The sequence below is a fragment of the Ostrinia furnacalis genome, unplaced genomic scaffold (assembly GCF_004193835.3).
Source record: "Ostrinia furnacalis isolate ACB-3 unplaced genomic scaffold, ASM419383v2 OfSCF0373, whole genome shotgun sequence".
NCBI classification, from domain to species: domain Eukaryota; kingdom Metazoa; phylum Arthropoda; class Insecta; order Lepidoptera; family Crambidae; genus Ostrinia; species Ostrinia furnacalis.
Genome location: NW_021130612.1, coordinates 711,487 through 738,868, shown reverse-complemented (window position 1 = coordinate 738,868; position 27,382 = coordinate 711,487). Strand labels below are relative to the sequence as shown.

At 37.6% G+C, this 27,382-nt stretch overlaps 1 protein-coding gene across 2 annotated transcripts; it reads left to right on the top strand.

The window, feature by feature from the left end:
• The first annotated feature begins 2,918 nt into the window (after positions 1 to 2,918).
• Apn2 (aminopeptidase N) lies at positions 2,919 to 27,035 on the top strand. Of its 2 annotated transcripts, none has more exons than XM_028316417.1 (16): positions 2,919 to 3,008; positions 4,678 to 5,152; positions 5,461 to 5,619; positions 5,870 to 6,184; positions 6,360 to 6,543; positions 7,601 to 7,754; positions 8,513 to 8,594; positions 12,563 to 12,746; positions 14,218 to 14,413; positions 15,103 to 15,242; positions 20,081 to 20,215; positions 21,635 to 21,812; positions 23,640 to 23,814; positions 24,404 to 24,550; positions 25,002 to 25,080; positions 26,144 to 27,035. In XM_028316417.1, exons 2-16 carry the CDS (start codon positions 4,680 to 4,682, stop codon positions 26,363 to 26,365), a joined length of 2,823 nt encoding a protein of 940 aa, XP_028172218.1. In that variant the 5' UTR covers positions 2,919 to 3,008; positions 4,678 to 4,679; the 3' UTR covers positions 26,366 to 27,035. The 2 variants fall into 2 exon arrangements, with proteins under 2 accessions (XP_028172218.1, XP_028172227.1); XM_028316426.1 differs by having other exon boundaries at positions 2,995 to 3,171; positions 26,144 to 26,376.
• Positions 27,036 to 27,382: the final 347 nt, after the last annotated feature.

The window sequence follows — 27,382 nt, the reverse complement described above, 5'->3', positions numbered from 1 at the left end:
TTCTAAGATGTAATCGTTTGATACCTTGTTCTTTTTTAGAGTATAAGTGATAACGAAACATTTTTTAACGTTAAGAAACATATTGTTGTCATTGCACCACTCCGATAAGCAATGTAAATCCTCCTGTATGACGCGCGTGTCGTCCGCGTGGTTAATTCTATTGAAAATTTTAAGGTCATCAGCGTATAACAGGCAAGGGGATTTAATTTTTTCAATGAGATCGTTGATAAATGTAACGAAAAGTAACGGGCCTAAATGAGAACCCTGTGGGACTCCTGACTTTATTAGAATCGCCTTTGATGCATAACCCTTGACGGTTACTAACTGACTCCTGTTTTTTAAGTAAGACTCCAGCCATCGTAATAAACTACCGTGTATCCCATGCGCCCCCAGTTTATGACATAAAACAGTGTGATCTACTTTATCAAATGCCTTTTTAAAGTCCGTATAGATGGCATCTACCTGACCCCTATCGTTAAAAGCATCACATATGTATGTTTTAAAGTTAAGGAGGTTACTGACTGTATTTCGGTGTTTGTATGAACTAAATACTACCCCTCAATTCCTATATGCTCTTATCTACAGACCCTCGTCATTGATTGGTGTGATTCTCAATCCGAGTAACTTAAACATTATCAATAAATGATTATAGGAATCATTAACATTTTGTTTAATCGAATCAAGAGTGCTAAGCTTCATCATCATCATCATCATTTCAGCCACAGGACGTCCACTGCTGAACATAGGCCTCCTCCAATGATTTCCATGTTGATCGATTGGTAGCCAATACAAGTGCAAGTGTAGTCCACCTACAAGGTGGACCGACGACATCCTAAAGGTAGCAGGGAAGCGCTGGACGCAGGCCGCTAAGCTTACTAAACATATTTCCATTATGTGTAGTCCAGCTGAATATTGAAGAGCCCGCGGGACAAGCTCGTGTCTCCGCGAAATGGATGCCAACAGCCATGCATATGGAATCACTTGCCGCTTTACAATGTTAATGTGGCAACGCTATTATAACATCATATTTAGTTTGGGCTCTCCGTAAACGACCGGCATAGGCGATAGGTTAGAACGTAGAGTAAATGCTACGTGTCAAGTGCAGCACTTAAGATGTCTCGATTTTATCTTGCCAGACGCTTCAGAGCTAAAGCACACGATGCGTTGCGGCGACGGTGCGACGCCGGAGCGGTGTCATAGAAATATCTGTGGCGGACACAAGAGCGGTGACGCGCTGCGCTGCACGATACGACAAAATCTTCGCGTTGCGGTGGAGCAACGCATCGTGTGCTTTGGCTCTCATAGTTCCGGATCATAATAAATTTAGTTTCAACCTAACGAGATCCACTGCACAACAAATAAATCAGCGCTACCCGCATCCAAGTGTTTTCCTCGATCACCAGGTACTTAGTCGGTTCCGAACGGGAGGCTTGCCTACACTACGTCTTCTTGGCTGTGGTCGCCACTCCAGAACTTTTCTGTCCCAACTGCCAGTAGTTCTACTAGTTCATATTGATTATGAAGGTTTAAAATGGATTATATTTATAAATGATTTGAATTCGATTATCTACATTAGTATTCAACAAGACCTCCTTCACTGTCAAGAACATGAAAGTGGATAAGCTTATAAAATTTCCACTGCTAAACGAGGCTATAAAATAATTAAATAATAATCTATTTCATTGAGGCCTATGAAAGAGAAGATAAAGGACAAAGTTAAATGATAAACAAAATAATTTTGCTAAAACATGAATCCTAAGGCTGAGTTGCACCATCTTACTTTAACTTTGACAAACGTTAAAAATCTGTCAAACTCCATACAAAATACACCGGTTACCGTTATAGTTACGGTCTTAGTTAGGTGGTGTAACTCAGCCTAAGATATGAATCAGTAACAAACCGGAAAATCATGTCTGATAACTGGTGATTGATTCATTGCTTTGCTTTGGTACATATCATGACTCACTAGTATTTATGTGACTTGCTAGCTTACGATTCAGAATGGATGAGTTTCTATCAGAAATGAGGAGATCCGCAGGAGAACCAAAGTGACCGAAGCTCGCAGTATTGCTAAAATCAAGTTGCAGGGGGCGGGGCACATAGCTTGATGGCCGTTGGGGCAGAAAAGTTCTCGAGTGGCGACCACGGGCCGGTAGACGTAGTGTGAGCAGACCTCCCACTAGGTGGACTGATGATCTGGTGAAGGTTTTGGAAAGTATCTAGATGCGGGCACCACAGGAACGTTTGATGTGCAAATCCTTGGGGGAGGCCTTTGTCCAACATTGGACGTCATTAGGCTTAAAGGAACGAATGAGCTTCTATAGCTACAATATAGGTATTGAACTAACGAAGTTTAATAAGACGGCGCAAAGCACCCGAAAACGATTGTTCTATTTGGTTTAGAATGTGTTAGGTTGATTGAAGCAAACATCGCATGTTCTGGGAATAACTGCGACAAAAAGATTTTTCAAAAAATTGTGGCAAACGCAATTAAGCAGCAAAGTCAGTTACTTTTCGAGTTGTCATCTATCGATCTGATGTACCCTTTTTGGGTTCGAATCCCAGGATAGTCACGAAATTAAGGCTCAATGGTAATTTATTAGTAATCTGTATCTGTATTTAAATTCATAAACCACTAGATTATTTTATTTTATATTGCCACTTAGAGAATAAATTTTATAATATTACATTAACTTAAAATGACTAAAAACTAAAATTTAAGAATTACTAATGATAATAAACATGATTTAACAAATTCTCAGTAAAACTTGAAATAAAAAATGCTCTTTAATTATTTGAATATTTCAATTAAACTTCGTCACAACCAATTTATTATTAGATTAGAGATAATAAATGTATTTGTCATACTTTTGGTAATTATTAATCGCACTATCGCATTTTATTAAATAAATTTCGATAAGATATGCCTGATCGCAGTTAATAGTATCAAAAAAGTCAAATTAATTCATTGTGTTTGTATAAGTGTGGGGATAGACACACTTCAAAAGGTAAACTTTTTTGAGTTTTAATACTTAGTTTATAATATCCCATCCTCCCTTCAGTGTTATAAGGTATGCATCAGATTGAGTGCGAGTTTATAAAGTTCTCGTGTTGAAAAAGTGCGAAAAAACCGTATTAGTGCACGGAATTACAATAAGCTATTCGATCTGAGTAAGTAACCTTTTTAAAATGAAAAGAAAGCTATATAAAAATACATTGTGAAGCCTGAAATTATGAATTCTTTACATTACTAGCATCATTTATAAGCCAATAAGATATAAAGCCAGGTTCAGATGTAGGCCGAAGCTAGATGAATCTAGTTCACCATTCCATACTTCTTTCTGCATTCCATCTAAATAGGTCACCAATATCTACTTATATCTAATCTCTAATGCTAGATCTCTCCACTTTATCAAACGGAAAATATAAATCTTGAAATAAAAAGGGCCATTACAATGATCAACAAAAGTTCCTTTACTTTTGATCCCTATGCCATTATAAAAAGGGACAACAACTCACTGCTGCTCACTGTACTTGTTGTTTCCACACCAGTGATTCGGTGCTATTTATAAAATTATTCAACCATTTTTTACTTGAACGGTCAAAGTTTGCGATTAGACCCAAAGGTATCAATCGAAGTTCCTCAACGACCTTTGCCCTATCTGACATTCCCTTTTCTTATTTTATAGCTGGGGTCAACAAAAATAACTTGTTTAGGTAAAGGTTGTCGTTATCCCATTATCTTGTTTCTGAAGTCAATGTAAAAACATTACTAAGAGCGTTTTTAAAATTGCGCGACATTTATTTTGTACATGAGAACTTCTTCTTCTTATTCGTTACGCTCTTGGCAGAGCGGTCGTGGTCACGTTGAGGCGTTGTTCACATCGGTTGTAGAGGCGGATACAACTCTCCGCACGATCTTATTGTATTTTGGTTTGGTTAATTTATTTTAATGAATTCTAAATCGATCTTAAAATAGAGATCGTGCTCTAGAAATTATCTTAAAGCATAGAATGAAAAGGTTTTTGTGATAAACTAACTACCAATAAAACAGCAACAAACAATATTAATCTGTCCTTCATTGTGCCGGTATTCATTTTAATCCCTAATTTACTCTAGAGTGTTCGTCATAACGAGTACATGGATACTTTTTCAGTTCCAATTTATCTCTATATTGCTCAATATCAAATTATTTCGTGGAATTCGGCCACAGTTCGCGGTATCTTAATCTTATTGATAAACGTTATCATTCGATAAATTCGTGTCAATCCGATTTATCTTACGTTTTTATAACATACAAGTACCTGTATTTTTAAGTACTCCGATATTTCTATTGTAAGGATGATAAATATCCAGTATCCTAGTGTACCTATGCCTCACTCATGTCAATGCAAACAACTAACGAATCTCTACTTTTAACTACCAACTAACAACTAGACAGCAATAATTGTTATAAATATTACAATAGCTGTATTCTTAGGCTGAGTTACACCAACTACTTTAACTATAACCGGTGCTTTTTGTATGGAGTTTGACAGATTTTTTACCTTTGTTAAAGTCAAAGTAAGATGGTGCAACTCAGCCTTACGGTTTACAGGAAAAAAAAATTTTTCAAACTGAAAAAAAAAACTACTTGAAAATTGCAGCAGAAAGACTATAACTCATTTTTTTTTGCAGACATGCTACTTCTACTAGTAGCCTTAATTGGCTCGGCTGTAGCCAGCCCAGTATCTCAAGAGGAATCCCGCACTTTGACCAATGAGCAGCTGGCAGCACAATACAATCTACCTAGAGAAACAATACCTACCTTCTATGACGTCACTCTCTTCTTGAACCCAAGCTACCCAGATAACTTCAATGGCAGCGTTTCTATCAGAATCGTTCCTAACATAACGACCAACGTCATCGTCCTTCACGCCATGGAGATGGAAATTTTAAATATTGAAGTCTTCAACGTTTTAAACACGACTGCAGATATATTCCAAACACATTTTCTTGCCACGGATGACACTCATTTCCTGAGAATTTTCACAACTGAGCAAATGCTTCCTAATCAACTTTATATAGTCAATATTGAGTATAGAGGACAATACGCTTCAAATATGTTTGGTATTTACGTGTCGACGTACGAGCAGGCGGGCTTAGGCACAGTGTAAGTTGTCAAATTGTTTTTCAAAACTTAATTCAGGCTTCGAAAAACTTACTGTCAAATCATACCTAATTATTAATTTGAATTTGGTAATGGGATCATAATGAAAACTTGATTCTCATACGCCCGTTCGAAGGCAGCGTTGAATAGAGCGCTGTGATTGGTTCGTGCATTACGCACATGGGTGCGTCCACGCACATTGTGAGGCCTCACAGTAATGTTTGTGAAATCTTTTTAACAATATTGCATCATATGGTGCATACATGCCTTGAGGTGAGATTTCTATAACATTCTTGATTTATATTCTGCAGGAACTTGGTCACCTCTCAGCTGCAACCCACATTCGCTCGTCGGGCGTTCCCCTGTTACGATGAGCCTGCCCTCAAAGCTATTTTCCGAACTACCATCTACGCTCCTCCTGGCTACCCGACCGTCAGGAGCAACATGCCTTTGAGAAATGATACCAATAAGTATGTATTTGTCTTACCCACGATTTTATTTAGCAATTTTATACGCGAGTGCAGAAAGAAAAAATACAAAGGGAGATGAATATTTTTTATTAACAACGAGATAGCTCTTGGACTGCATCCCACCTGATCGAATGTGATGATCCGAAGGTGAAAGCGAGTTTCATTCGAAATGAAAGTATTATGAAGTAACTTATTTTCATTAAAAGTCTAAGATTCTTGATGATAATTAGGTATTTTCTCTTTTTCTCAGGCCTGAAATCGCTGGATGGGTAAAACATGAGTTCCAAGACACTCTCGATATGTCAACTTATCTCCTGGCCTACCTCGTCTCTAGCTTCGAGTACATCAGTAACGAAGATGACCCCATCTACGAAGTTCCCTTCAGGGTCTACTCCAGGCCTGGCACCCAAAACAATTCTGAATTCGCTTTGGACTTTGGACAGAAGAACATGATCGCTTTGGAGAATTACATTGAACTGCCCTATGCGTTCCCTAAGCTGGACAAAGCTGCAGTTCCTGATTTTGCTGCCGGTGCTATGGAGAACTGGGGACTGGTGATTTACAGGTTCGATTGAATTTTTTCGCCGATATTATCTTAATTTGGTGCTATAACGTTTATACATTTTTCTTTTTGTGTTTGGTAACCTAATCTAAATGCCAACGAGTAGCACTTTCTGCTATCAAAAGTGATATTCAGTTTAAGTTACTTTTTTCTACAAATGACGAATTATTTCCTGCAGAGAAGTTGCCCTCCTTGTCACTGAAGGTGTCACGACCACCCAAACCCTTCAGAACATTGGTCGCATCATCTGCCACGAGAACATGCACATGTGGTTCGGAAACGAGGTGGGGCCTTACTCTTGGACCTATACCTGGCTCAACGAGGGTTTCGCAAACTTCTTCGAGAACTTCGCTACCGATCTGGTAAGTTCTTCTGATCAAGTTTTCTTAAAGTATCGTTAATAGAAGCATCGTTATTACAGCATCATCAATGTGGTTGTGCGAAGTTCTTTGGTCACGTCTCTAAAATGAGAACTCGATGGAGAGACTGGTAGTTCAGGGCCAGGTGAAAGACAAGAAAGCACTCGGTCGATCGCCAACCCGCTGGATAGACGCCGTTACAAAGGCTGAGTCCACCATTATCCAGTGTACTCGCGACGCTTCTAGCCGTCAGAAATGGAAGCACATCGCCAGAAGAGCTACCCTCGGAGATGACATCATCCCACCATGTACCTCGTCAGCGCAACCACGACCACTCTGACAAGAGTGCCCGACTAAGAAGATCATCAATGCTAATTCTACATTTTCTTTTCTTTTCCTAATGCAATGGCACTTTTCAACCGACTTCAAAAAAAGGAGGAGGTTCTCAATTCGACCCGTATGTTTTTTTTTTCTATTTGTTACGCGATAACTCCGTCAATTATGAACCGATTTGAACAAATCTTTTTTCGGCGTATAGGTAATACTTCAAGGGTGGTCCCATTAAAATTCAATAATAAAAAAAACAACCTTTGGATTGAAAATTGGGGATGAGCTTTTTTATACGCAATGTCTCCGCCGATTATAAACCAATTTGAACGATATTTTTTTTGTTGAATAGGTATTATCAAAAGGGTGGTTTCATGCGAATTTGAAGAAAATATTTCACCCCCAAGGATGGAAAATTGGGGATGAACTTTTTTATACGCAATATCTCCGCCGATTATGAACCAATTTGAACGATTATTTTTTTGTTGAATAGGTATTATAATTTTTTTAAAATTTTTAGTTTTTTTTGTGTTCACGCATTTGAAGTCGGTTATATATTTTTTTTAAAAGTTAATTTATTATTACCTATTTTTATTATTTCTGTATCAACCATTCGAAGAGTGGTACGCAGTATTTGCTTTCAAATATTTTTTTTATCCACCACGAGGCAACTCTTAGCCTGTATCTCACCTGATGGTAAGAATTATTGTATTATATTCCGTTCTTTTCTCAGGTAAACCCCCACTGGCGCATGATGGACCAGTACGTGATTGCCGTACAAAACGTATTCCAGTCTGATGCCGTACTCAGTGTGAACCCTATGACATACCCTGTCTTCACGCCTTCCCAGATCATCAGCACTTTCAATGCTGTGGCTTACCAGAAATGTAAGGCATTATTATTAACTAGCTGTGCCCCGCGGTGTTACCTGCGGTAAAACGTAGCCTATGTGTTAATCCAGGGTGTCAACTAACTCCATACCATATTTTATTAAAATCACTTCAGCCGTTTAGATGTGAAGAAGTAACAAACATACACACTCACAAAATTTGACCTTTATAATATTAGTGTGATGTGATATTCCATGTCGTAATTTTGGAACGTATAATACAAAGTGATACTTTGATTAGTAGAGAGCATGTTTATGCAAGTCGTAAAACAAGAACATGGCTCCTTATTTCATAATTTATTGGTGTGTTGTTTCATAGTCACTATTTAGTTTAACATTGTTAATCTTGTCTTCTTTATTCAGGACAAAAAAAAACTAAGATGTACATACATTTATTTATAGTGACAACTGGTATTAACTACTATGTGACGCCCAATACCACCAATATCTACATAATTTTTTGATGTGTGTGTACTATCCGTTCGCGATAAGTTTGCCGCTGGCGATAGGACGTCACTCGAAGGAATGCGTCTATAACTTTAGCAAACTAAATTGGAAATATTTTGTATTTATTAACATTGATGAAAATTGTGTATTTGTGTAAAATAAAACACTGAATTGCGATTAATCACTAATTTTGCGTTTAATCGCGGTTGGAGGAGGGGACGCGCATTCCACGGACCGGCAAACTTATCGCGAACGGGTAGTAAGTGCCTGCTAGATTTGTTTACTAACTTTATTTTATTTATTTTCTAGCTGGTTCGGTTATTCGAATGATGCAACACTATCTCACCCCAGAAATCTTCAGGCAAGGTCTCGTGCAATACGTTAGCAATATGTGAGTATCTATATTCACATCAAAACTATTTTTACTGCAATACATATTAGGTAGGTACATAAGGGAGAGTCCGCTAAGGATGATGGGCACAAATGTATGGAAAGTGGTACCCGCTCCAATAGCCATAACCAATATATATTTCAAAAGGCCTTTAGATGTAGGAAAATATCTGCTATGGGGCCAGTTCTAATTCACGTTTTGAAAGCAGTAATTCCACTAAGTATTATAAGAAAGTATAACACAATCATCCATGTATACGAGTATGTACTATGACTACAATCTATTAATATAACTAAAAGAAGCATTAAAAAGGAAAGGATTATACCTACGACGAACTACCCAAGCTATTAGCCCTTGATTCTCTTTCATCATCATCATCATGATCATTTTAGCCATAGCACATCCAGTTGAACATAGGCCTCCCCCAATGATTTCCACAATGGCCGGTTGGTTGCAGCCTGCATCCAGCGTATTCCCGTTACCTTTATGAGGTCGTCGGTCCATCTTGTGGGTGGACTTATTGGGTCTTGTGGGTTTATTCACTTTAGCAACCCATAATTAAATCCTTAAGAAGTACCTAATGAAATTCTAACCCCTTTATTAATAAAATTAAGTTACACCCTAGTTGAACTCTGGCTTAAATTGTCATTTGGTATGGAAATGTCATTTTAATCCATGGCGCATCCTAGGTATAACTTTTTATTAATAAAAATATTAATTTCACAATTATCCCTATAAATAATTATAGAGTTAAGGAAGGATGCTGGAGCAGTAAACCCTTCATGCCTCGCATAACCTAAGTACCATACGATGGACACGTGTGATACTTCGACTACACAAAAAGTATGTTTATCTTCGAACGCAACCAGATCTGAGGCTGGTGGCCATAGTAAATGTTGTTCGTCTTGGTAAGACCTTTCAAATGACACTACAAACATAACTATTGGAGCCGGGTACCATTCTGCAAAAAAGTATGTTTATCTTCGAACACAACCAGATCTGAGGCTGGTGTCATAGTAAAAGTTGTTCGTCTTGGTAAGACCTTTCAAATGACACTAGAAGCATATCTATTGGACCCGGGTACCATTTTGCCCATTGTCCTTTGGACCACTTTTTTTCAATCCCATTTTACACATAGTTTTCTTTTGTTTTTGCTAATGTCCATGGTATATAATAAAAGATACATTATTCAACTTACTATTTCATAAATATTAATTAAAATGATTGTTGTATATTTAGCACAAATCAACGAAGTACGAGTTCAGAGCTTCGGTCCAATTTAGCCAACCGGTTCGATAATTTGTACCACAGGGTTACTAAATTAGATTTCAATAAATTTCAAGCCTATAAAAAAACTATGCCAAAATATTATACGATACATTCTTAACAAATTAGGAAACGAAAAGGAACAGTAGTTAATAACATAGACAATCGATATTGTTTTACACGTTATCACGATTTTGAGTACAAGTTTTGTAATTCCAATTATCGTAACGCACACTTGTACCTAATCTACTTTGCCAGTCTTTTGCTTTCATTTATTGTTAGTCAAACATAACTACGCTATTAATTTTGAGTACAAGTTTTGTAATTCCAATTATCGTAACGCACACTTGTACCTAATCTACTTTGCCAGTCTTTTGCTTTCATTTATTGTTAGTCAAACATAACTACGCTATTACAACTTCAAAATATGATTTACTAAAAAAAATTTCAAAATCCTTTGGTAAAGTTCCATACAACTTGATGTGGTACAATTTAGCCGACTAGGTGATAGTGCTTTTAAAAAATCGGTAAAAAATATAGCTTATAAATACCGAAAAATGTTTCAAATAATTGTAATCCACACTAATTTACGCTTCTAAATAATATATTAGAAACACCCTGTGATTAAATTTAACAAAATTACAAACTAAACATGTATTGTCAAAAGTTACTTGAAAACAATGAAAAAATACGTTTCAAAATAAAACACACGTGTTTGTTGTCACGGCAAAAACCACATGGCCGATATTAATTGATTTTAGTTGTGTATCGCTGAGTGTTGCAATTACAGACATTCAATAAATACTTTACGAAATATGGGGGTGGTACAATTTACCCGGCGGTACAATATACCGAACTCTCCCCTATACCTTTCGCAGTATGCCAGTGCAATTTATACTGGAGAACCGCTTGGTCTACGAAATCTTCAAAAACGAATCAGTCACAACCATATTCCGTACATCGTCAATATTGCATACTCAGTTTCCGATTTTATAGGCGAGAGGTACATGAAAACCTATACTGGGTGGCAATCTGACTAAATGTTTCTCTAAGAGATCACATTTCCATAAAAATGGACCACTGAGACAAATAATCAGCATATGACGTAAGTTCTATACTAGAAATATAATCGATTCTTTATTTTATTTATTTATTTATTTAAATAAAATTTTAAATTATTGTTCTAGCTTCTACATAAACTTCGTGTAGATTTTGATAAAGCAGATCCATGTGACATTTTAGTTACTGTTAAAATAAGTTAAAGCAACACTGTATACCTTCATCAGAATCCAGCCAATAGTTCTGTCGTAACAGAGTTTAAGTTAGTTGAGTTTTAACTTTTCCACCCTGTATGTATGAAATCACAAAACTTTTATAGCACATTACGCGGAGTCGCGTAAAAGATATTCCATCAGAAATGAAACGACCCAAAAGTTTGTGTCTGTGTGAGAGCAAGATATACCTAAACTAACAGAGCAAAGATTTATAGGTTAAGCGCTTAACCAGGCCTGTTCATCTCCGCGAGTTTATATCGAAAACAAAACACACACGATGGCCCACCTACAGGATACTATTTGACAAGGCCTCACATACGAGCGAACATTGACTCACGCACGCGTTCTTGTGTATGATGGAAGAAAATAAAGAAAATGGTGTACTAAATGCTGTGCAGTATTTAACTGCCTAAATAATAATAAAAACACAGAATGTACTTTTTTAAGTTGCCTCAAGACACTGAGAGGTAAATAAGTAGTTAATATTATTCATGATAATTCATGCTAAATCATGTATTTCCTCCGCCATTTTCCGCAGTTTGGCACCTCACGTCACATCATTTTACCGAAGTCAGCCCTATAGCTTCGGCGCAGTGCCGATCACTGACGCGTGACGTTGTCAACAAAATGGTGCTTGACTCTTGAGACAGGCTAAATTATTATTACACCATATTGTTAATGACATTGAGCATACATTTTTTTAAATACCTTCGCGAAGTAAAACTTCTGTACGTAGTACTTATTATTATTCTGTGGATTAACTCAGACAATGCCTGAGGTATAATAATAGGAGCGACACGGGAGTTTTTGAGACATCAAAGACGTTCATTGACTTCAGATTAAGATTCACGCCCGTATTCACAAATATTACTATGAGGTCTCACAGTGCGCGTGGATGCACAGGGTCACACACGAACCAATCACAGAGCTCTATTCAACGCTGTGCGTTCGATTTGCTGCTTCACTGAAGCAAGCATGGTTTGTAAATACGGGCGTAAGATTTGTATGCTCTGTCACGTCATAAATGTCAATGTCACCCCTCTCATACCTCAGGTAAGGCTGTGTTAAGCGCTACAACTATAGTAGTCATGCTAATTTGTGTTTCTAGATCATAAATCGTATTTATCTGAGGCTGAGTTGCACCATCTTTTAACTTTGACAAACGTCAAAAATCTGTCAGACTCCATACAAAACGCATCGTTATTGTTACCGTTAAAGTTAGGTGGTGCAACTCCGTCTAAGACGGTTAAAAGTAAGGCTCATGTAAGTGACTGTAAGGTTTTTAATGAGAAATAAATCGCCTCTTTAAAAGATGTCACACCTTAGGCATAAAAGTTGTGGTTTTAAAATACCACGTTATTCTTGTAAAGAGGCGAAATGTTCTTTAAACCTAAACCTAATTATAATGGTAATTTTTCTTTAACCTAGGTCTCGTAGAGCAGCTCAGCCCTCCGACCTCTTCGCTAACCTCCAGGAAGTGTTAGACGCCTCCAACCACAGCATTCCGTGGCCGATAGCCACCATCATGGACCGCTGGACCAACCAGGGAGGATTCCCGGTCCTCACTGTGTTCAGGTCCGCACCTACTGCCAACTCTTTGACCATCGCTCAGGTAAGATTACTTTATCATTTTAGTATCATCGTCATGTATGTACAGTCGCAGAATGAAAAGGTTCGTCACCTTAGTGTCGGTTTTCGCTTGCACTAGGTACTGTAAGAGTCAAACCTGCCAACATAACAGTGCAAGAAACAGTGCTGCTAACATTTAAATAAATATGACGTTTGCTAACAAATAAGGTTTTGCTTGTTTATTTTTCTATCCCATCAGTGCAATGCAATGATGACATTGACCAATTGACAATAGTTTTTTTTATTTAATAGAAATAATAATGGCAGGTTGAACCAACAAGAAGGTTTTAGTTTATCAATCATAATCTTCTTGACAAGATAAATCGTCAAACAATTTTGATCTGAATAATTTTGAACTTTACTGACGAACAGTTAAAGATTATTTTCTCTAACTCGAGATTATTCTGTAACATAGTTTCAAAAGGTAATATGTGCTCGCGATTCGTTGAAGGAATCAATTTGAAAACTGACGAACCTTTTCATTCCGTGACTGTATTTGCATCTTTATGATAAAAAAATAATGATTCTCGCCAATCACAATATTGTCGTTAACCCTTCCTCATTGACGTAATAAGATAAATATAATATATGGTTGTGTTAGGACTGGGTTCTCCGTAATTCTCTATGACCGGAATAGTCCAGCTGTCAGTGGAAATCGAACTAGCGTTCTTTGGATCTCGTTTCAGCAGTCCGACACCGACACTGTTGGGTTATTGTCGCCTCTATTAATATCATGTAGTATTTAAGGCCTGATTCTGACACAGCGATCATAGCACGGCTTCTAGGCAGTTATCAAACATTTGTAACATTACGGTTAACGTCCCAGTGCCTTGCCAATGGCAACCACCAAGAAACCGCGCGATTGTCACTGTGTCGGAACAAGGCCTAAAGTAATTTAAAGTATGTAGTTATAATCAGGTCATTTAGTCTCCACTACATGAGCACGACCCTCTAATTTATCAGAGGCAAATGGAGGATGAGCCGTGTGGTGACGGCAGAGTAGAATACATTTGTCACCAACCCCTACTCTTCCCGCGGGTGTCGTAAGAGGCGACTTAGGGACTACACATCAAACAGAGAATGGGCAGCAGCGCTCTCTGAAAAACATCAATCTTTTAAACTGCGATCTCCAACCCGCCTGCCAAGCGTGGAGATTATGGCAAAACCCTCCACTANAGAGGCGACTTAGGGACTACACATCAAACAGAGAATGGGCAGCAGCGCTCTCTGAAAAACATCAATCTTTTAAACTGCGATCTCCAACCCGCCTGCCAAGCGTGGAGATTATGGCAAAACCCTCCACTATAGTGGAGGAGGCTCATAGTCCAGCAGTGGACTGTAAAGGGCTGTTGATGATGATGAAATGGAGGATATAGCCTTCACTCCCCACGCTGGCCAAACGAGTTGGGGAGGCCATGTAGTTATATACATCGTAAATGTGTATTTTTTTGTAGGAACGCTTCCTCACCGACCGCAGTCTGACCTCCACTGACCGTTGGCACGTACCAGTCAACTGGGTGCTGTCAACCGACCCCAACTTCAACGACACCAGCCCACAAGGATGGATTCCACCTTCCTTCCCTGCCGTGGCCATAGACATCCCCGGTTTAAACCAAGCAGAGTGGTACATCGTTAACAAACAGCAGACTGGTACGTTTGTGCATCAAACGGTCAAATTGTTTTACCCTTTTCCTTAAAAATACACCTATAATATTGCAAGTCTGTACTAAAATAAAGTAGAAGCTATTAAGAAGATTGTAATAGAGTAAAGGCCAATGCTGAAGCTGTGTACCTACCATGAGTTTACGTTAGGTGCGCTCGCTAGCGAGTACGTCAAAAATCTCTATGCAGATTTTGTTTCCTGAAAGTAGCCATTAGGGGCACAATATGTCATACAATTAAATGTCATTTTTTTACGCAGTCGCTAACGAGCACACTTAATGTAAACTCATGGTAAGCACACTGATCTTAAAAATTTAAATAAGCACATTATTTGCTAAATCTAGACACGCGGTAGCGTGTCAAGACAAGTTCAAGTAACAGAACTAACGAGCAGCACCGTGTGTATTACACGAACCATTTGGAGCCATTACTCGTATATTAACTACCATTGTTTACGATCATGTAGGACAAGATTCTATCAAGGTTGTCAGTCCTGATCCAAAAATGACGTCTTTTTGACCTCACATTCACCTCTACTATTATGGTAGCTAAATGAACATGACGATAGGAATAGACCACCATCGTCATATCTATTTAATTTGAGTTATAAAACTAATAGTTACTGCCACTATTGAAACAGAGTGAGAAAAAAATATATTCTGTTTTCTCTTCACCAGGCTACTACAGAGTGAACTACGACGTCCAGAACTGGGCTGCGCTTGCATCCGTACTGAATTCAACCCACGAGCTCATTCACGTGCTCAACCGTGCTCAGATCATTGATGACGCTTTCAACTTGGCTAGAAACGGACGCGTGGTAAGTACCAATTTGATATACCGCTCTTCTTTTACTGCTATCGATGGGGCAGCAAATTTCTGGAATGGAGGCCATGTAGCGCAGTGGGGCGTCTACCCACTAGGCGAAAAGACTACCCTATAAAGGTTGCTGGAAGGCGCTGGATGCAGGTAGTCGCTACCAATCAGCTAAAATCTGTAAATCATTGGGTGAGGCCAGGTATTATAGTGTAATGATGAATAGAATATTCTTCTCTTTGGATGATTTTGTTTATCAAATAAAAATCCGTGTCTCTAATTTAAGTTAAGATTTCCACAAGTTAATTTATTTTATCATCAGTTTCGGAGTGTTCAATTTCCTAATGGATTTTAAAGTTATGGCGTTTAAGCTCACAACAAATCTAAATCGTAACTTTAAACATTATGAGCACAATATTGTAGAGATTTAGGCTGGATTGCACCATCTTACTTTAGCTATTACAAACGTCAAAAATCTGTCAAACTCCATACAAAAAAACACTGGTTATAGTCAAAGTTACGGTCAAAGTTAGATGGTGTAATTCAGCCTTAGTGAAATAGAGTTAGGAGTAAAGAAAATGGGGCATTCTTTACTTCAACATTTACTTTACAAATCTCAACGCGTGGGTAGCGTTTCTAATAGAATAACTTTTAGACTTCTCAGTCTACAAACGTTAGCACCGAAGTTCTTCGTCCCACTGAATACAGAACAACTTTTTGAATAATCAATTAGCAGGAGTTAATGTTGAGGGCGTTTCGATTCGCCAAGCCGACTGGAACGGACTGGGCTGATACAATAAAGTTTGAACTCAAAAGGTTCTCTCTTTATAAATCAGTACAATTAAACGGGACTATTTACACCTCTCGTTCCCACCGCTGCAACTCCTGTGTAGCCAGGATCTACAGCTTGACCGCCATAAAAGCCTAACCAATGAAGGTCAAGTCAGTACAATTATAAATAGTCAGAAATTGATCCTATTTTAATATTGTCACCCTGTATTACTGTGTTTTTAGCAAATAAACGTTTTGAATTTGACAGTGTAATTGTAAAGAAAATTGATGCACTTCATTATTTTTCTTTACATCAGTAATAAGCAGCAGTATAGGAGTAGGTATTTGCTTCAAATCCTCAGGAGGATTTAAAAGATAAATATGATCGAAACAGTCAAATCTACTAATACTTTCGTGAACACGTGCGTCATGCACGTTTCTTTTGAGTCTGTTGATAGTGGCAATAGAAATACACACGTGACTTTTATCGTTTTATGATATACAGCCCGATACAAATAGATATCCAAAGGATACCAAGTAATGGTGTCTCGTAGATACCATTTGGAAAATGCTTATTATTTGCACTTACTCGTACTAGTAATTTATTACATGGTTTTGTTGTTGTAAACGCATTTTTTATCTTACCAATATTATAAATGCGAAAGTTTGGATGTCTGGATGTTTGTTACTCTTTCACTCAAAAACTACTGAATGGATTTTGATGAAACTTTACAGTATTGTTGTTAATAACTCAGAATAACATTATAGGCTATAATTAATGACGATCTGAAATATCACGCGGGTGAAGCCGCGGGCAATAGCTACTTTAGTTATAATATTAGTTATTCCTTAAATCACCAAACCTACTCAATTACTTTCATTGTGTAGTCTACGACATTAACCAGCGTTTAAATGGGAACAACAGGGAGAATCGGTTAGAACTTGCTCTAGAAATGGATAACTCTGTTCGAAGTTAAATTGAAGTATCACTATTTCATAGTTTGCATCAACTGAAACTTCTGCGATAGTATTTTATGCAAAAAGCGGCAAGAGTTTGAGTTTAAAAGATTTTTTGAACTTGTTTTATGTCACTCGTAAGAAGGTACTAATAATTTCAGTATCGCAGATTCAATCACCCTTAAATCTGGTCTCTACATTCTACGTTACCTTAATGACTATGTGTTGTTAGTAACCGAACCGGACCGAATACAATGCACTAAGAAGTAGAAAAAGCGATTAATTCGCGCATGCACCTAACTTACTAAAAACAATATTAACGCCCGTATTCACAAACGATGCTTGCTTAAGTGAAGCAGCAAATTTAACGCACAGCGTTGAATAGAGCTCTGTGATTGGTTCGTGTGTAACCCTGTGCGTCCACGCGCACTGTGAGACCTCAAAGTAATGTTTGTGAATACGGGCGTAAATGTTTGCAAAATGTGTGCTTTGGAACACTATAAATATCGCAGAAGGCACGGCACGTGGCAAAATGAACTTTTCCTGATAGAGTGTGACTATGGTGTTGTGTTGTCTATGTTTCATGGTGCATGAATGGTCGGTGAAAATCCCATTTTCTATTGCGAACTTGATTTATCAACAAAATACGACTGAAATATTCGGGTTTCCCCATCTGACGTTGTGTTATAATCTTTATCGCATAATACAGTTATAGAATGGTGGAAAATACATCAATATCTTGTAAAAAGAAATAACAAATGAAGTAAAAATTAGGGAATTTCACTCGTTCTCACAAATTCAAAATAACAATTTTATAAATACCAAGATAATCCTGAGTAATAAAGGTGATAATACACCTAAATTATGGTAATGTCATCTTCTATAGTTATCTGCCTTCCCCTTTTATTTTAAACAACTGTCTTCTCCCGGTTTTTTCTGGAAGAGATCGCTTCCTAGCGACAAAACAGACTTAATTGTGCCTTTTCGATTTGATATTACGTTTCGATTCCCGGCCGGACAGAAATTGAAATGCTGAATTTTAATTTCTGTGACGGGTCTGGGTGTTTTCTATGTATAAATGTATGCATTTACAAAAAAAAGTATTTAAGTATGTTTATATCAGTTGTCTAGTACCCATAGTACAAGCTTTGCTTATAGTTTGGGACTAGCGGCGCAGTGTAAAATGTCCAAGGAATTTATTTATTTATTTATTAAGTAACTAGGAATCTGTCTGTTATCTATATTCATACTACCTACTTGACCCTATGCAACGTAAATAGCCATAATAACTTTTTATAAAAATAAAACCGACTTCAAATGCGTGAACACAAAAAAAAATTGCGTATAAAAAAGTTCATCCCCAATTTTCCACCCCTGGGGGTGAAATATTTTCTTCAAATTCGCATGAAACCACCCTTTTGATAATACCTATTCAACAAAAAAATAATCGTTCAAATTGATTTATAATCGGCGGAGATATTGCGTATAAAAAAGTTCATCCCCAATTTTCCACCCTTGGGGGTTGTTTTTTCTATTATTAAATTTAAATGGGACCACCCTTGAGGTATTACCTATACGCCGAAAAAAGATTTGTTCAAATCGGTTCATAATTGGCGGAGTTATCGCGTAACAAACATAGAAAAAAAAAACATACGGGTCGAATTGAGAACCTCCTCCTTTTTTTTGAAGTCGGTTGAAAATTTACGCTTCAGGAAGGCCAGAGCCATTTTTCTTCCCCTCGGCCTATTACTCATTTCCCGCCCAATATTATTTTTAGGCGCGAAACTTGTGTTAGCTGAATAAACGCTGGAGTAAAGTTTTGATTTATTGTAGGGTATAACCACAGTATAACTCGCTTAAAGCATATAAGGTAACCGAGCGAATCGTGACTCTGCATAAAGCGGCTTTTGTATTTTTTCTTCGATGGCGGAGTTTTTTAAGAATCCGCGTTGTATGGTGTTTGTACCTAGCTAATTTGGGGTAATTTACCCTCAATTTTAGGCAAAATCAGAATCTGATTTATTTTGTTTTGATTTTAATTAATGTTAGATACTCTGATGTAAGTTCCAAATTATTTCAAAATGAAATTATATTCCCGCTTTTACGTGGCTTGTATTAATCTTCAGCATAAACCAAAAGTCGAAAAAAGTTTATCGAATCCGATTTTTCTTAGATAAGAAAAGTCATTTAAGATTTCTTCATGTAAACCATCATTTTATGCACGTACAGTCACTTGTATTGGATCGGATGTCGGCTTATATCCTTTTGCCACTCAATCACGAGTGTCCCGGGAAATGTACGAAAGTAAAATGTATATCGCTGCGCTTACGTCACTCCAAGGGACGAAGAACGAGCATGAATGATAGGTTCTCTTTAGTAAAATAAGAAACTCGAAAATATCATAACATGGACATAAATCTTGCACTGAACTTAAAAATTGAATTAAAGGTCTTTAACCGCCTTATAAGTTATTATTTTTTGTTTTAGTAAGGGATCCTTGTATTCAGTGAGGATAATTATGGACGCTTATAAAAAACATTTAATTGTTCTATTCTCGAGTACGGTATTGGAGTACGGTTTATAACATAAAAAGTTTCATTCGTTCGTTCCTTTCAGCCAAATGACGTCCACTGCTGGACAAAGGCCTCCCCCAAGGTTTTCCATAATGAACGGTCCTGTGCTACCCGCATTCAGGTTCTTCCCGCGACCTTTACCCGATCTGTCCGTGGACCGACGATCGGGTAAAGGAGTAGTACGTGTACTAGGAGGCCTGCCCACGCTACGTCTTCCAGCCCGTGGTCGCCACTCTAGAACTAGCAAAGCAATTCGGCGAGCTATGTTCATTGGTTCTCCTGCGGATCTCCTCATTTCTGATTCGATCACGCAGGGAAACTCCGAGCATAGCCCGCTCTATCGCCGGAGAGTGTTTGTAGAAAATTACCTAATTTACTTACTTACAAGTTCCGTACCTTAAAATTCTGAATTCATAAGATACTTACCTATGTAGAACTATCCCACAGATCTACCACAACGGGGAAACTCTTGGCCTGCATCTCACCTGATGGAAACGGGGATTTTTTTAACTCTTGTCTAAAAACCGTTGTTTCTTCACAGAACTACAACTATGCTCTCGAGATCTCCCGCTACCTGGTGAGGGAAGAGGACTACATCCCCTGGGCTGCCGCCAATGCTGCGTTTGCTTACCTTGACGTCGTGCTCACTGGGTCGGAAGTCTACCACCTATTCCAGGTAACCATCACTACGAAGCTAGTATCTGGGGGCACGGCAGTGCCCCCACCAAGTCGAGCAAAAAAGCGGCACGGCCGTACCATCCTTTTCTCGTAGCAATTCAGGCCATTTTCGACCGCCTGTAACTTCGTTGTGGATAAAACTAGAAGGCTGAATTTTCATTAGCTATGCAGGCATTGTAAAGACACGGTATATTTAAAATTTCATTCAATTTGAACCAGTAGTTTAAGAATTATAACGGGTCAAAGTTACTTAATTTTGTCACTCACTGACTGACTCACTGACTCACCGATCATCAAAATTCTAAGGCACTTCTAGCAGACCTAGAAGCTTCAAATTTGGAATATAAGTAGTGTTTGGTGTATGAATCAAGGAAAAACTAAAATATTTGGGGGCACGGTATTGCAACCGCCAAGTCGAGTAAAATTTTTCAATTTCGGTCCAGTTTTCTAGATACATAACTGCTGTCTACAAAATACAAAAAGAAATGAGATTTGGGGGCACGGTAGTGCAACCGCCAAGTCGAGTAAAATTTTTCAATTTCGGTCCAGTTTTCTAGATACATAACTGCTGTCTACAAAATACAAAAAGAAATGAGATCCCATCAAAAACAATACTTGTCAAAAAACCAAGTCTCGCAACTCATTTGTTCTACGGTAAAAAGTTGTGAGATCCATGTAATACCAAGTCCAGGCCAGGAAATCTTTAACATTTTACATAAATATATTGACTTGGCCATCGCATGAAAACACGTGTAAATTAAATTATTTAGTGCGATGGCCCAGTCAATAATTTATGTAAAACGTTAAAGATTTCCTGGCCTGGACTTGGTTTTTTGACAAGTATTGTTTTTGATGGGATACTATTTACCAGTATCATTTTCAGGGACCGGTATCAAGATTGCTTACTTAATGTGTATTGTCCGACTGAGTTTCTTCCGCCACTTCTTTTCAGCACCAGCCCATTTGTTGTCCTGAAGTGGTGGCAGGGCAAGCTATATTTGGGACGTGTATAAGCGACCTGAAAAGGACCTTAGTACCTACTGAATAAAAGTTTTGACTTTGACTTTACTATTAACTACGTTTGAAGACCAATATTTATCAAATAGATATCAAACGTGGTCTTACCTCATTTTATTATAATTTGTCAAAGTTTATAATTATAGTTTGCATTTGTCAAAGAAAGTCTAACACTTGATTTGTTACAAAAGGTATTAAGATAAAGTTTTGTCTCATTTATGAGAGACTATTGATTTCCTATAGATTGTATTTACATGAAAATAAGCCGATGTTGCTCTAAGATCTCTAATTATTAAAATGGGTTTAGTAGTTTAGGCCTGAAAAGCAATAAGCAGATTAGTTATAAGTTCCTTTCGCATCATGATATCAAATCTTGCTAATAATGAATCTTTATTTCCAGCGCTACGTCCTAGAGCTGACAGCTCCTTTGTACTCTAGCTTGGGCTTCAACAACACCGCGAACGATGAGTTTGTGACGGCCTACCACAGAACCATCGTGCTGAACTTCAACTGCCGCTTTGGCAACGAACACTGCGTGGAGACTGCACAAGAGATGCTGGAATCATTCAGGACTACTCGTAAGTTGTGGCCAATGGTCGTTTAAATAAAATTTTTGGGGATAAAAATTAAATTTTAGTATTAGTGATGCAACGAATACTACTTTTACGAATACGAATACGAATACGAATACGAATGAATATTAAATCTACTATTCGGTGAATACAAATACGAATATCTCTACGTAGTCATGAAATACTCATAACAGTTTTTATCATGGTTAATCTTTTGGTAATTATAATTTACAAATGGCATTTTTTTTTGGTATTGTATCCTTTGTAACTAATCACAAAACAAAATAGTACTTCTTCAATCGACCTGCTATTAACTGTCAAATTCCGGAAGAAAACTTACTTACTACTTTGTTACATACTGACCGGGGGTTTCCCGTCATGTCGTTGTGGCTATAGTGTTCGGAGACATACACGTGTGTGACAAAATTTTAAAAAAAAGTAGGTATTCGTATTCGTAATTTTATTTCACCGAATTCAAAAATTCGGTAAATGACTACTATTCGGCGAATACGAATATTCGTATTCGTATTCGTTGCATCACTAATTAATATCGATGCAGTAAGTTTCAAATTCCATTTCCGACGTGAACTAGTAATTGTCTGCACTACAAATTCTTTTAAGCTGGTTTGCACCATCTTACTTTATCAAACGTCAAAAGTCTGTAAACTTCATACAAACACCGATTATGGTTATAGTTACTGTTAAAGTAAGATGGTTCAACTACGCCTTAGAGCTTAGACAAAAAGGGTATGAAAATACCTTTACCGTCAATGAAATAAGTAAATTCTCCAACATTAAAATAATTTGTAGTAATACCATGTACTGTACCTGCTCATAACTGCAATGTTTAGTTGAGCCATTTTAAATAACTATTTTTTTTTGTTTCTATCCATTATAGCACTAGCTTTCCGCGCGCGGCTTCGCCCGCTTGGAATTTTGTCTGTCACAGAAAAACTTTATCGCGCGCGTTACTGTTTCAAAAACCGGGATAAAAACTATCCTATGTCCTTTACCGGGACTCAAACTATCTCTATGCCAAATTTCATTGATATCGGTTGAGTGGTTTAGGCGTGAAAGCAAGACAGAAAGACAGACAGAGTTACTTTCGCATTTAATAAAGATACGAGTAGTATAGATTTTAGGTCAAAAACAGAAAAATATAAAATCATACCTTACACAGCACGTTACAAACACACAGATTTATCTGTAGATTCCTAATGCTGACATTAAAATGTAATTTCAACGGGGCCATAATTTATTATCATTGCAAAGTCGTGGTTTTCGCAATTAAGCATTGGCTTTTATATTGAAAGCCTGCGGCCAGATGTAATTAGTAGAATCTGTAGATTTTAATTAGTCGGAAAGCCACATGGCCTAAGAGGAGTTAAAATGAAAGTATTTATAACGAGTAAAGATTGCTACGATTATGCAAGCTTTAATATTTTTATCTAATACTATATAGCTTTCCACCCGCGGCTTCGACCGCGTGGAATTTTGTCTGTCACAGAAAAACTTTATCGCGCGCGTTCCATGTTTAAAAAACCGCGACAAAAACTATCCTATGTCCTTTCCCGGGACTCAAACTATCTCTATGACAAATTTAATCAAAATCGGTTGAGCTTTGAAGTCAATAAAGAGATAAAATGCGTTTTTAGACCGTAAACACGGTGGTTTCGGACCTATCCCACCAGAAGGCATTTGTTCTTTTTCAAGTTTTAGATTACGACCATACGATGTGAGATTTTACGGACGAAAGTGGGTTCGTACCTATCATACCAGGAGGTGGTTTTATTTATTTTTTCAAGTTTCATTTACACCATTTTGCTCCTTCAGAGGTGCGTCTTGCCGCCGACATCCAGACCACGGTCTACTGCTCCGGTCTTCGTGGCGGTGACGCCGACAACTTCGACTTCTTGTGGGACGAGTACCTTAAATCCACCGACTCTAGTGAGCAGTCCATTCTGCTGAACGCCCTCGGTTGCACTTCCAACGCTGATCGCCGTCAGTTGTAAGTATTTACAGTTGAGAGCACATTTTTGCTACAAATTACGAAATTACTTAGGCTGGGTTGCACCATCTTACTTTAACCTTGACAAACGTCTAAAGTCTGTCAAACTCCATACAAAGATGACCGGTTATCGTTATAGTTACGGTCAAAGTTAGGTGGTGCAATTCAGCTTTAAGGTGCATCAGAACAGAATACAACTTAATGTGCCGACGTCGCTAAAGCACCCTCAATTGTGTTTTTTGGGTTCCTACACTTCAAAGACGAATTCAACAACGACTGGTTTCAATCTTTTGATACCCTGTTATGCGAGACAAACAATTGCTGTGAACTAGTCTGTTGTAAATTCGTGTCAAAAGTTCTGATCACACAATATAATGTTACGAGGAAATTACGCCCGAATAACATTTTTGTACCTACTAACTCAACTAAATAATACTGAATTTTCTTAAATCCCAAGTCGTTAAAAATCATTCGGATTAAAAGTTTCAGCAACCATTAAACTCAATTTCTGTTGAAATTTTGATATAAGCTTTAAAAACTTTTTACTTCACTTAACTTTAAATAAATATTTGACTTTTTAAATTTTCAGCTACATGAACCAAGTGATCAACGAGACGTCCCAAGTGAGAGAGCAGGACAGACATACTATTCTCGTGTCCACCATCAACGCTAGTCCTGAGAACATGGAGGAAGCTCTTGACTTCGTCGTCGAGAACTTCCACCTCATCCAGCCAAGGTAAATGAAGCTTTATGGTCACTGTTTTATGCTGTTTAATCCAATGCTAAATTAAGTTTAGTTCTACGGGAACATTTTGGACATCACTGGATGGGATTTGGAACGTGGAACCCTAAAGCTTCAACCACACCAACGGCCAATGACAGGTCGCGCGACCCATGACAGTCCACGCGACCTGTCACTGGCCTATGATCGATGGCGATCTGCACGCGTTGGTGAGGTTCAAGCATAAGTGGTCACATGAGACTTCGGCAACAATTGATTTCTATTATGTCTCAATTCACTTGTACTAGAAGGCAGAACTGAGTGGCTTTACATAGGAATTGCAGTAATAGAATTACTGGAATTTGTCCCATTTAGTAACCATCATACACTGTTGGAAAAATCTTGTTTTTTTTAAATACGAGTATACCGAGATAATAATAACATTATGATGTATTTCAATTTACAGAGTACAAGGTCTTAGTGGAACTACAAATATTCTGAATGCTCTCTCCAGAAGACTCACAACGCAAGCTCATTCTGACAAGGTAAGTTAATCACATCTCCATGCTTTTGTGCCGTCATATTATTTTTAAAAATGACGCAATTCTATGAATGAATGGGAAATATGACTCTACTACAATTGTTTATTAGGATCAACACCTTCCTTTAAGATTGATCAACACTTGATAACTGTTATCGATAAAAACTTTGATACAATCGACAACACGAGATTAAATATTTTTGTAGCAAAGTGACCCTTATTTTGCCCACATAACGATGCCACAGCGTTTACTTTATTGCGTTATTCGTTTACGCATCCATCATCTGGCAAATCCAGATTAAGATTAAATTTTTCCGTTACGATAAAACTGAGAACATTTTTTTTATGGCGATAATAATTGTTATTAAATTAATAGAAAAACATTAAAAACTATTTTTTTATTGTTCGTTTCACGTATACAATATTCGAAAGCAAGAATGCAAGAAATAATATTAAAACATTTATTTTGTTACGCCCGTATTCACAAACGGTACGAACGATGCTCAAGTGAAGCAGAAAATCGAACGCGTTTGCAAACCTTACTATGAGGTCTTACAGTGCTTGTGGACGCACAGGGTTTCACACGAACCAATCACAGAGCTCTATTCAACGTTGTGCTTTCGATTTGCTGCTTCACTTAAGCAAGCATCGTTTGTGCATACGGGCGTAAAACTAAAACACGTAACGTGGGCGTGTGTATGTGTATGTATGCATGCACTAGCCTTCCGCCCGCGGCTTCGCCCGCGTGGAATTATGTCTGTCACAGAAAAACTTTATCGCGCGCGTCCCTGTTTCAAAAACCGGGATAAAAACTATCACATGTCCTTTCCCGGGACTCAAACTATCTCCCTGCCAAATTTCATCAAAATCGGTGCAGTGGTTCAGGCGTGAAAGAGAGACAGACAGACAGAGTTACTTTCGCATTTATAATATTAGTATAGATATAGATTATCTTTCAGACGATTTTATCGAACATCCTACTATCATTACACTTTTCTGCAATAAAATTTCCTCTGTCCTTTGGGTAATTTTTGGTCATCTAATAATTCTCTCATATTCTTCCACAGGTTGACCAGCTGTTCAACCGACACCAGTTCATCTTCACCGCCGGAGAACTGGCCTCCATTGGGGCCATCAGGGAGAACATCGCAGCCTCTCTCACGTGGAGTGCGGAATACTTGGACACTGTGGAATCCTGGCTTGTTGAGAACTATACTGACAGTGCCAGTATCATTACCAGCAGCTTCGTTATTTTCATCTCTATTTTTATTTCTATTTTCAACCACTAAGAGATAATAGATGACCCACGCTGAACTGTCCCACCAAACTCAATGACAGGGGGGCGCTACCATCGTTCAACTATATGGTTTCAAACATGGCAAAAATCGGAACCAGCGATCCGGTATTGACGGTGGCGCCCCACTGTCAATGTCATGGATAGGACAGTTCAGTATTTTGGAACTATAATAGACATGTTGACACCACCAATCAATTGACGTACTTTTTAAAACTGTCAAAACGAAACTCTCCCATAGATTTTGCATGGCACTACAAGCAAGTAACGTCACTATTTTGTCAACTCAATCAAACTACTTTTTACAATTACAATGCGAACAAAAATCGTAATTTACAGGTAATTTAAAATTAATTAAGTTTTTAAGACTAGAATAAAGGGTATTTTAAAAAAAGTTGTGGTTTCGAATTATTGGGGTATGGTGTCAAACTGTCTTACTGTTAGGCTTTTAAGTTGTTGGATATGTAACAACTACTCTACCTAATTGTTACATGTTGTCAACCTTATAGTCCATATTTTGTACTTTTATAATAATCTTTACAAATAAATCAATTTTTATGTATAAATATCTTCTAAGACTGATTCAGAATTTACTGAAAAATATCAAGGAAATATTAGCACTACTACTACCTACCGCTTTTATAAGGTTGTGCATTAAATAAGAACAAAATGTTAATTAATTGTTATTTATATTTGTAAATAATATATCATAGTTGTTTATACAGAAGTTTTATTTGTACCACTACTTTATATTGAATATAATTTAATTAAATGAGTACATTTTTCTATATTACGGCGTAGACTAAATATAACTGTAAAGATCTTGGAGGTGACACATGGAAACTAGGGAAATTGTATTATAAAACTGCCTTTAATAATCAAAATCCTACTTCCCATATTAATACTAAGGAGGTTATTCTGATGACCAGTTTGTAAATATTATAAATGAAAAAGAAATACGTTTTTTTTTACTAAAATTTGTGACTAGTTCACGATGATTCACCAATCAAGT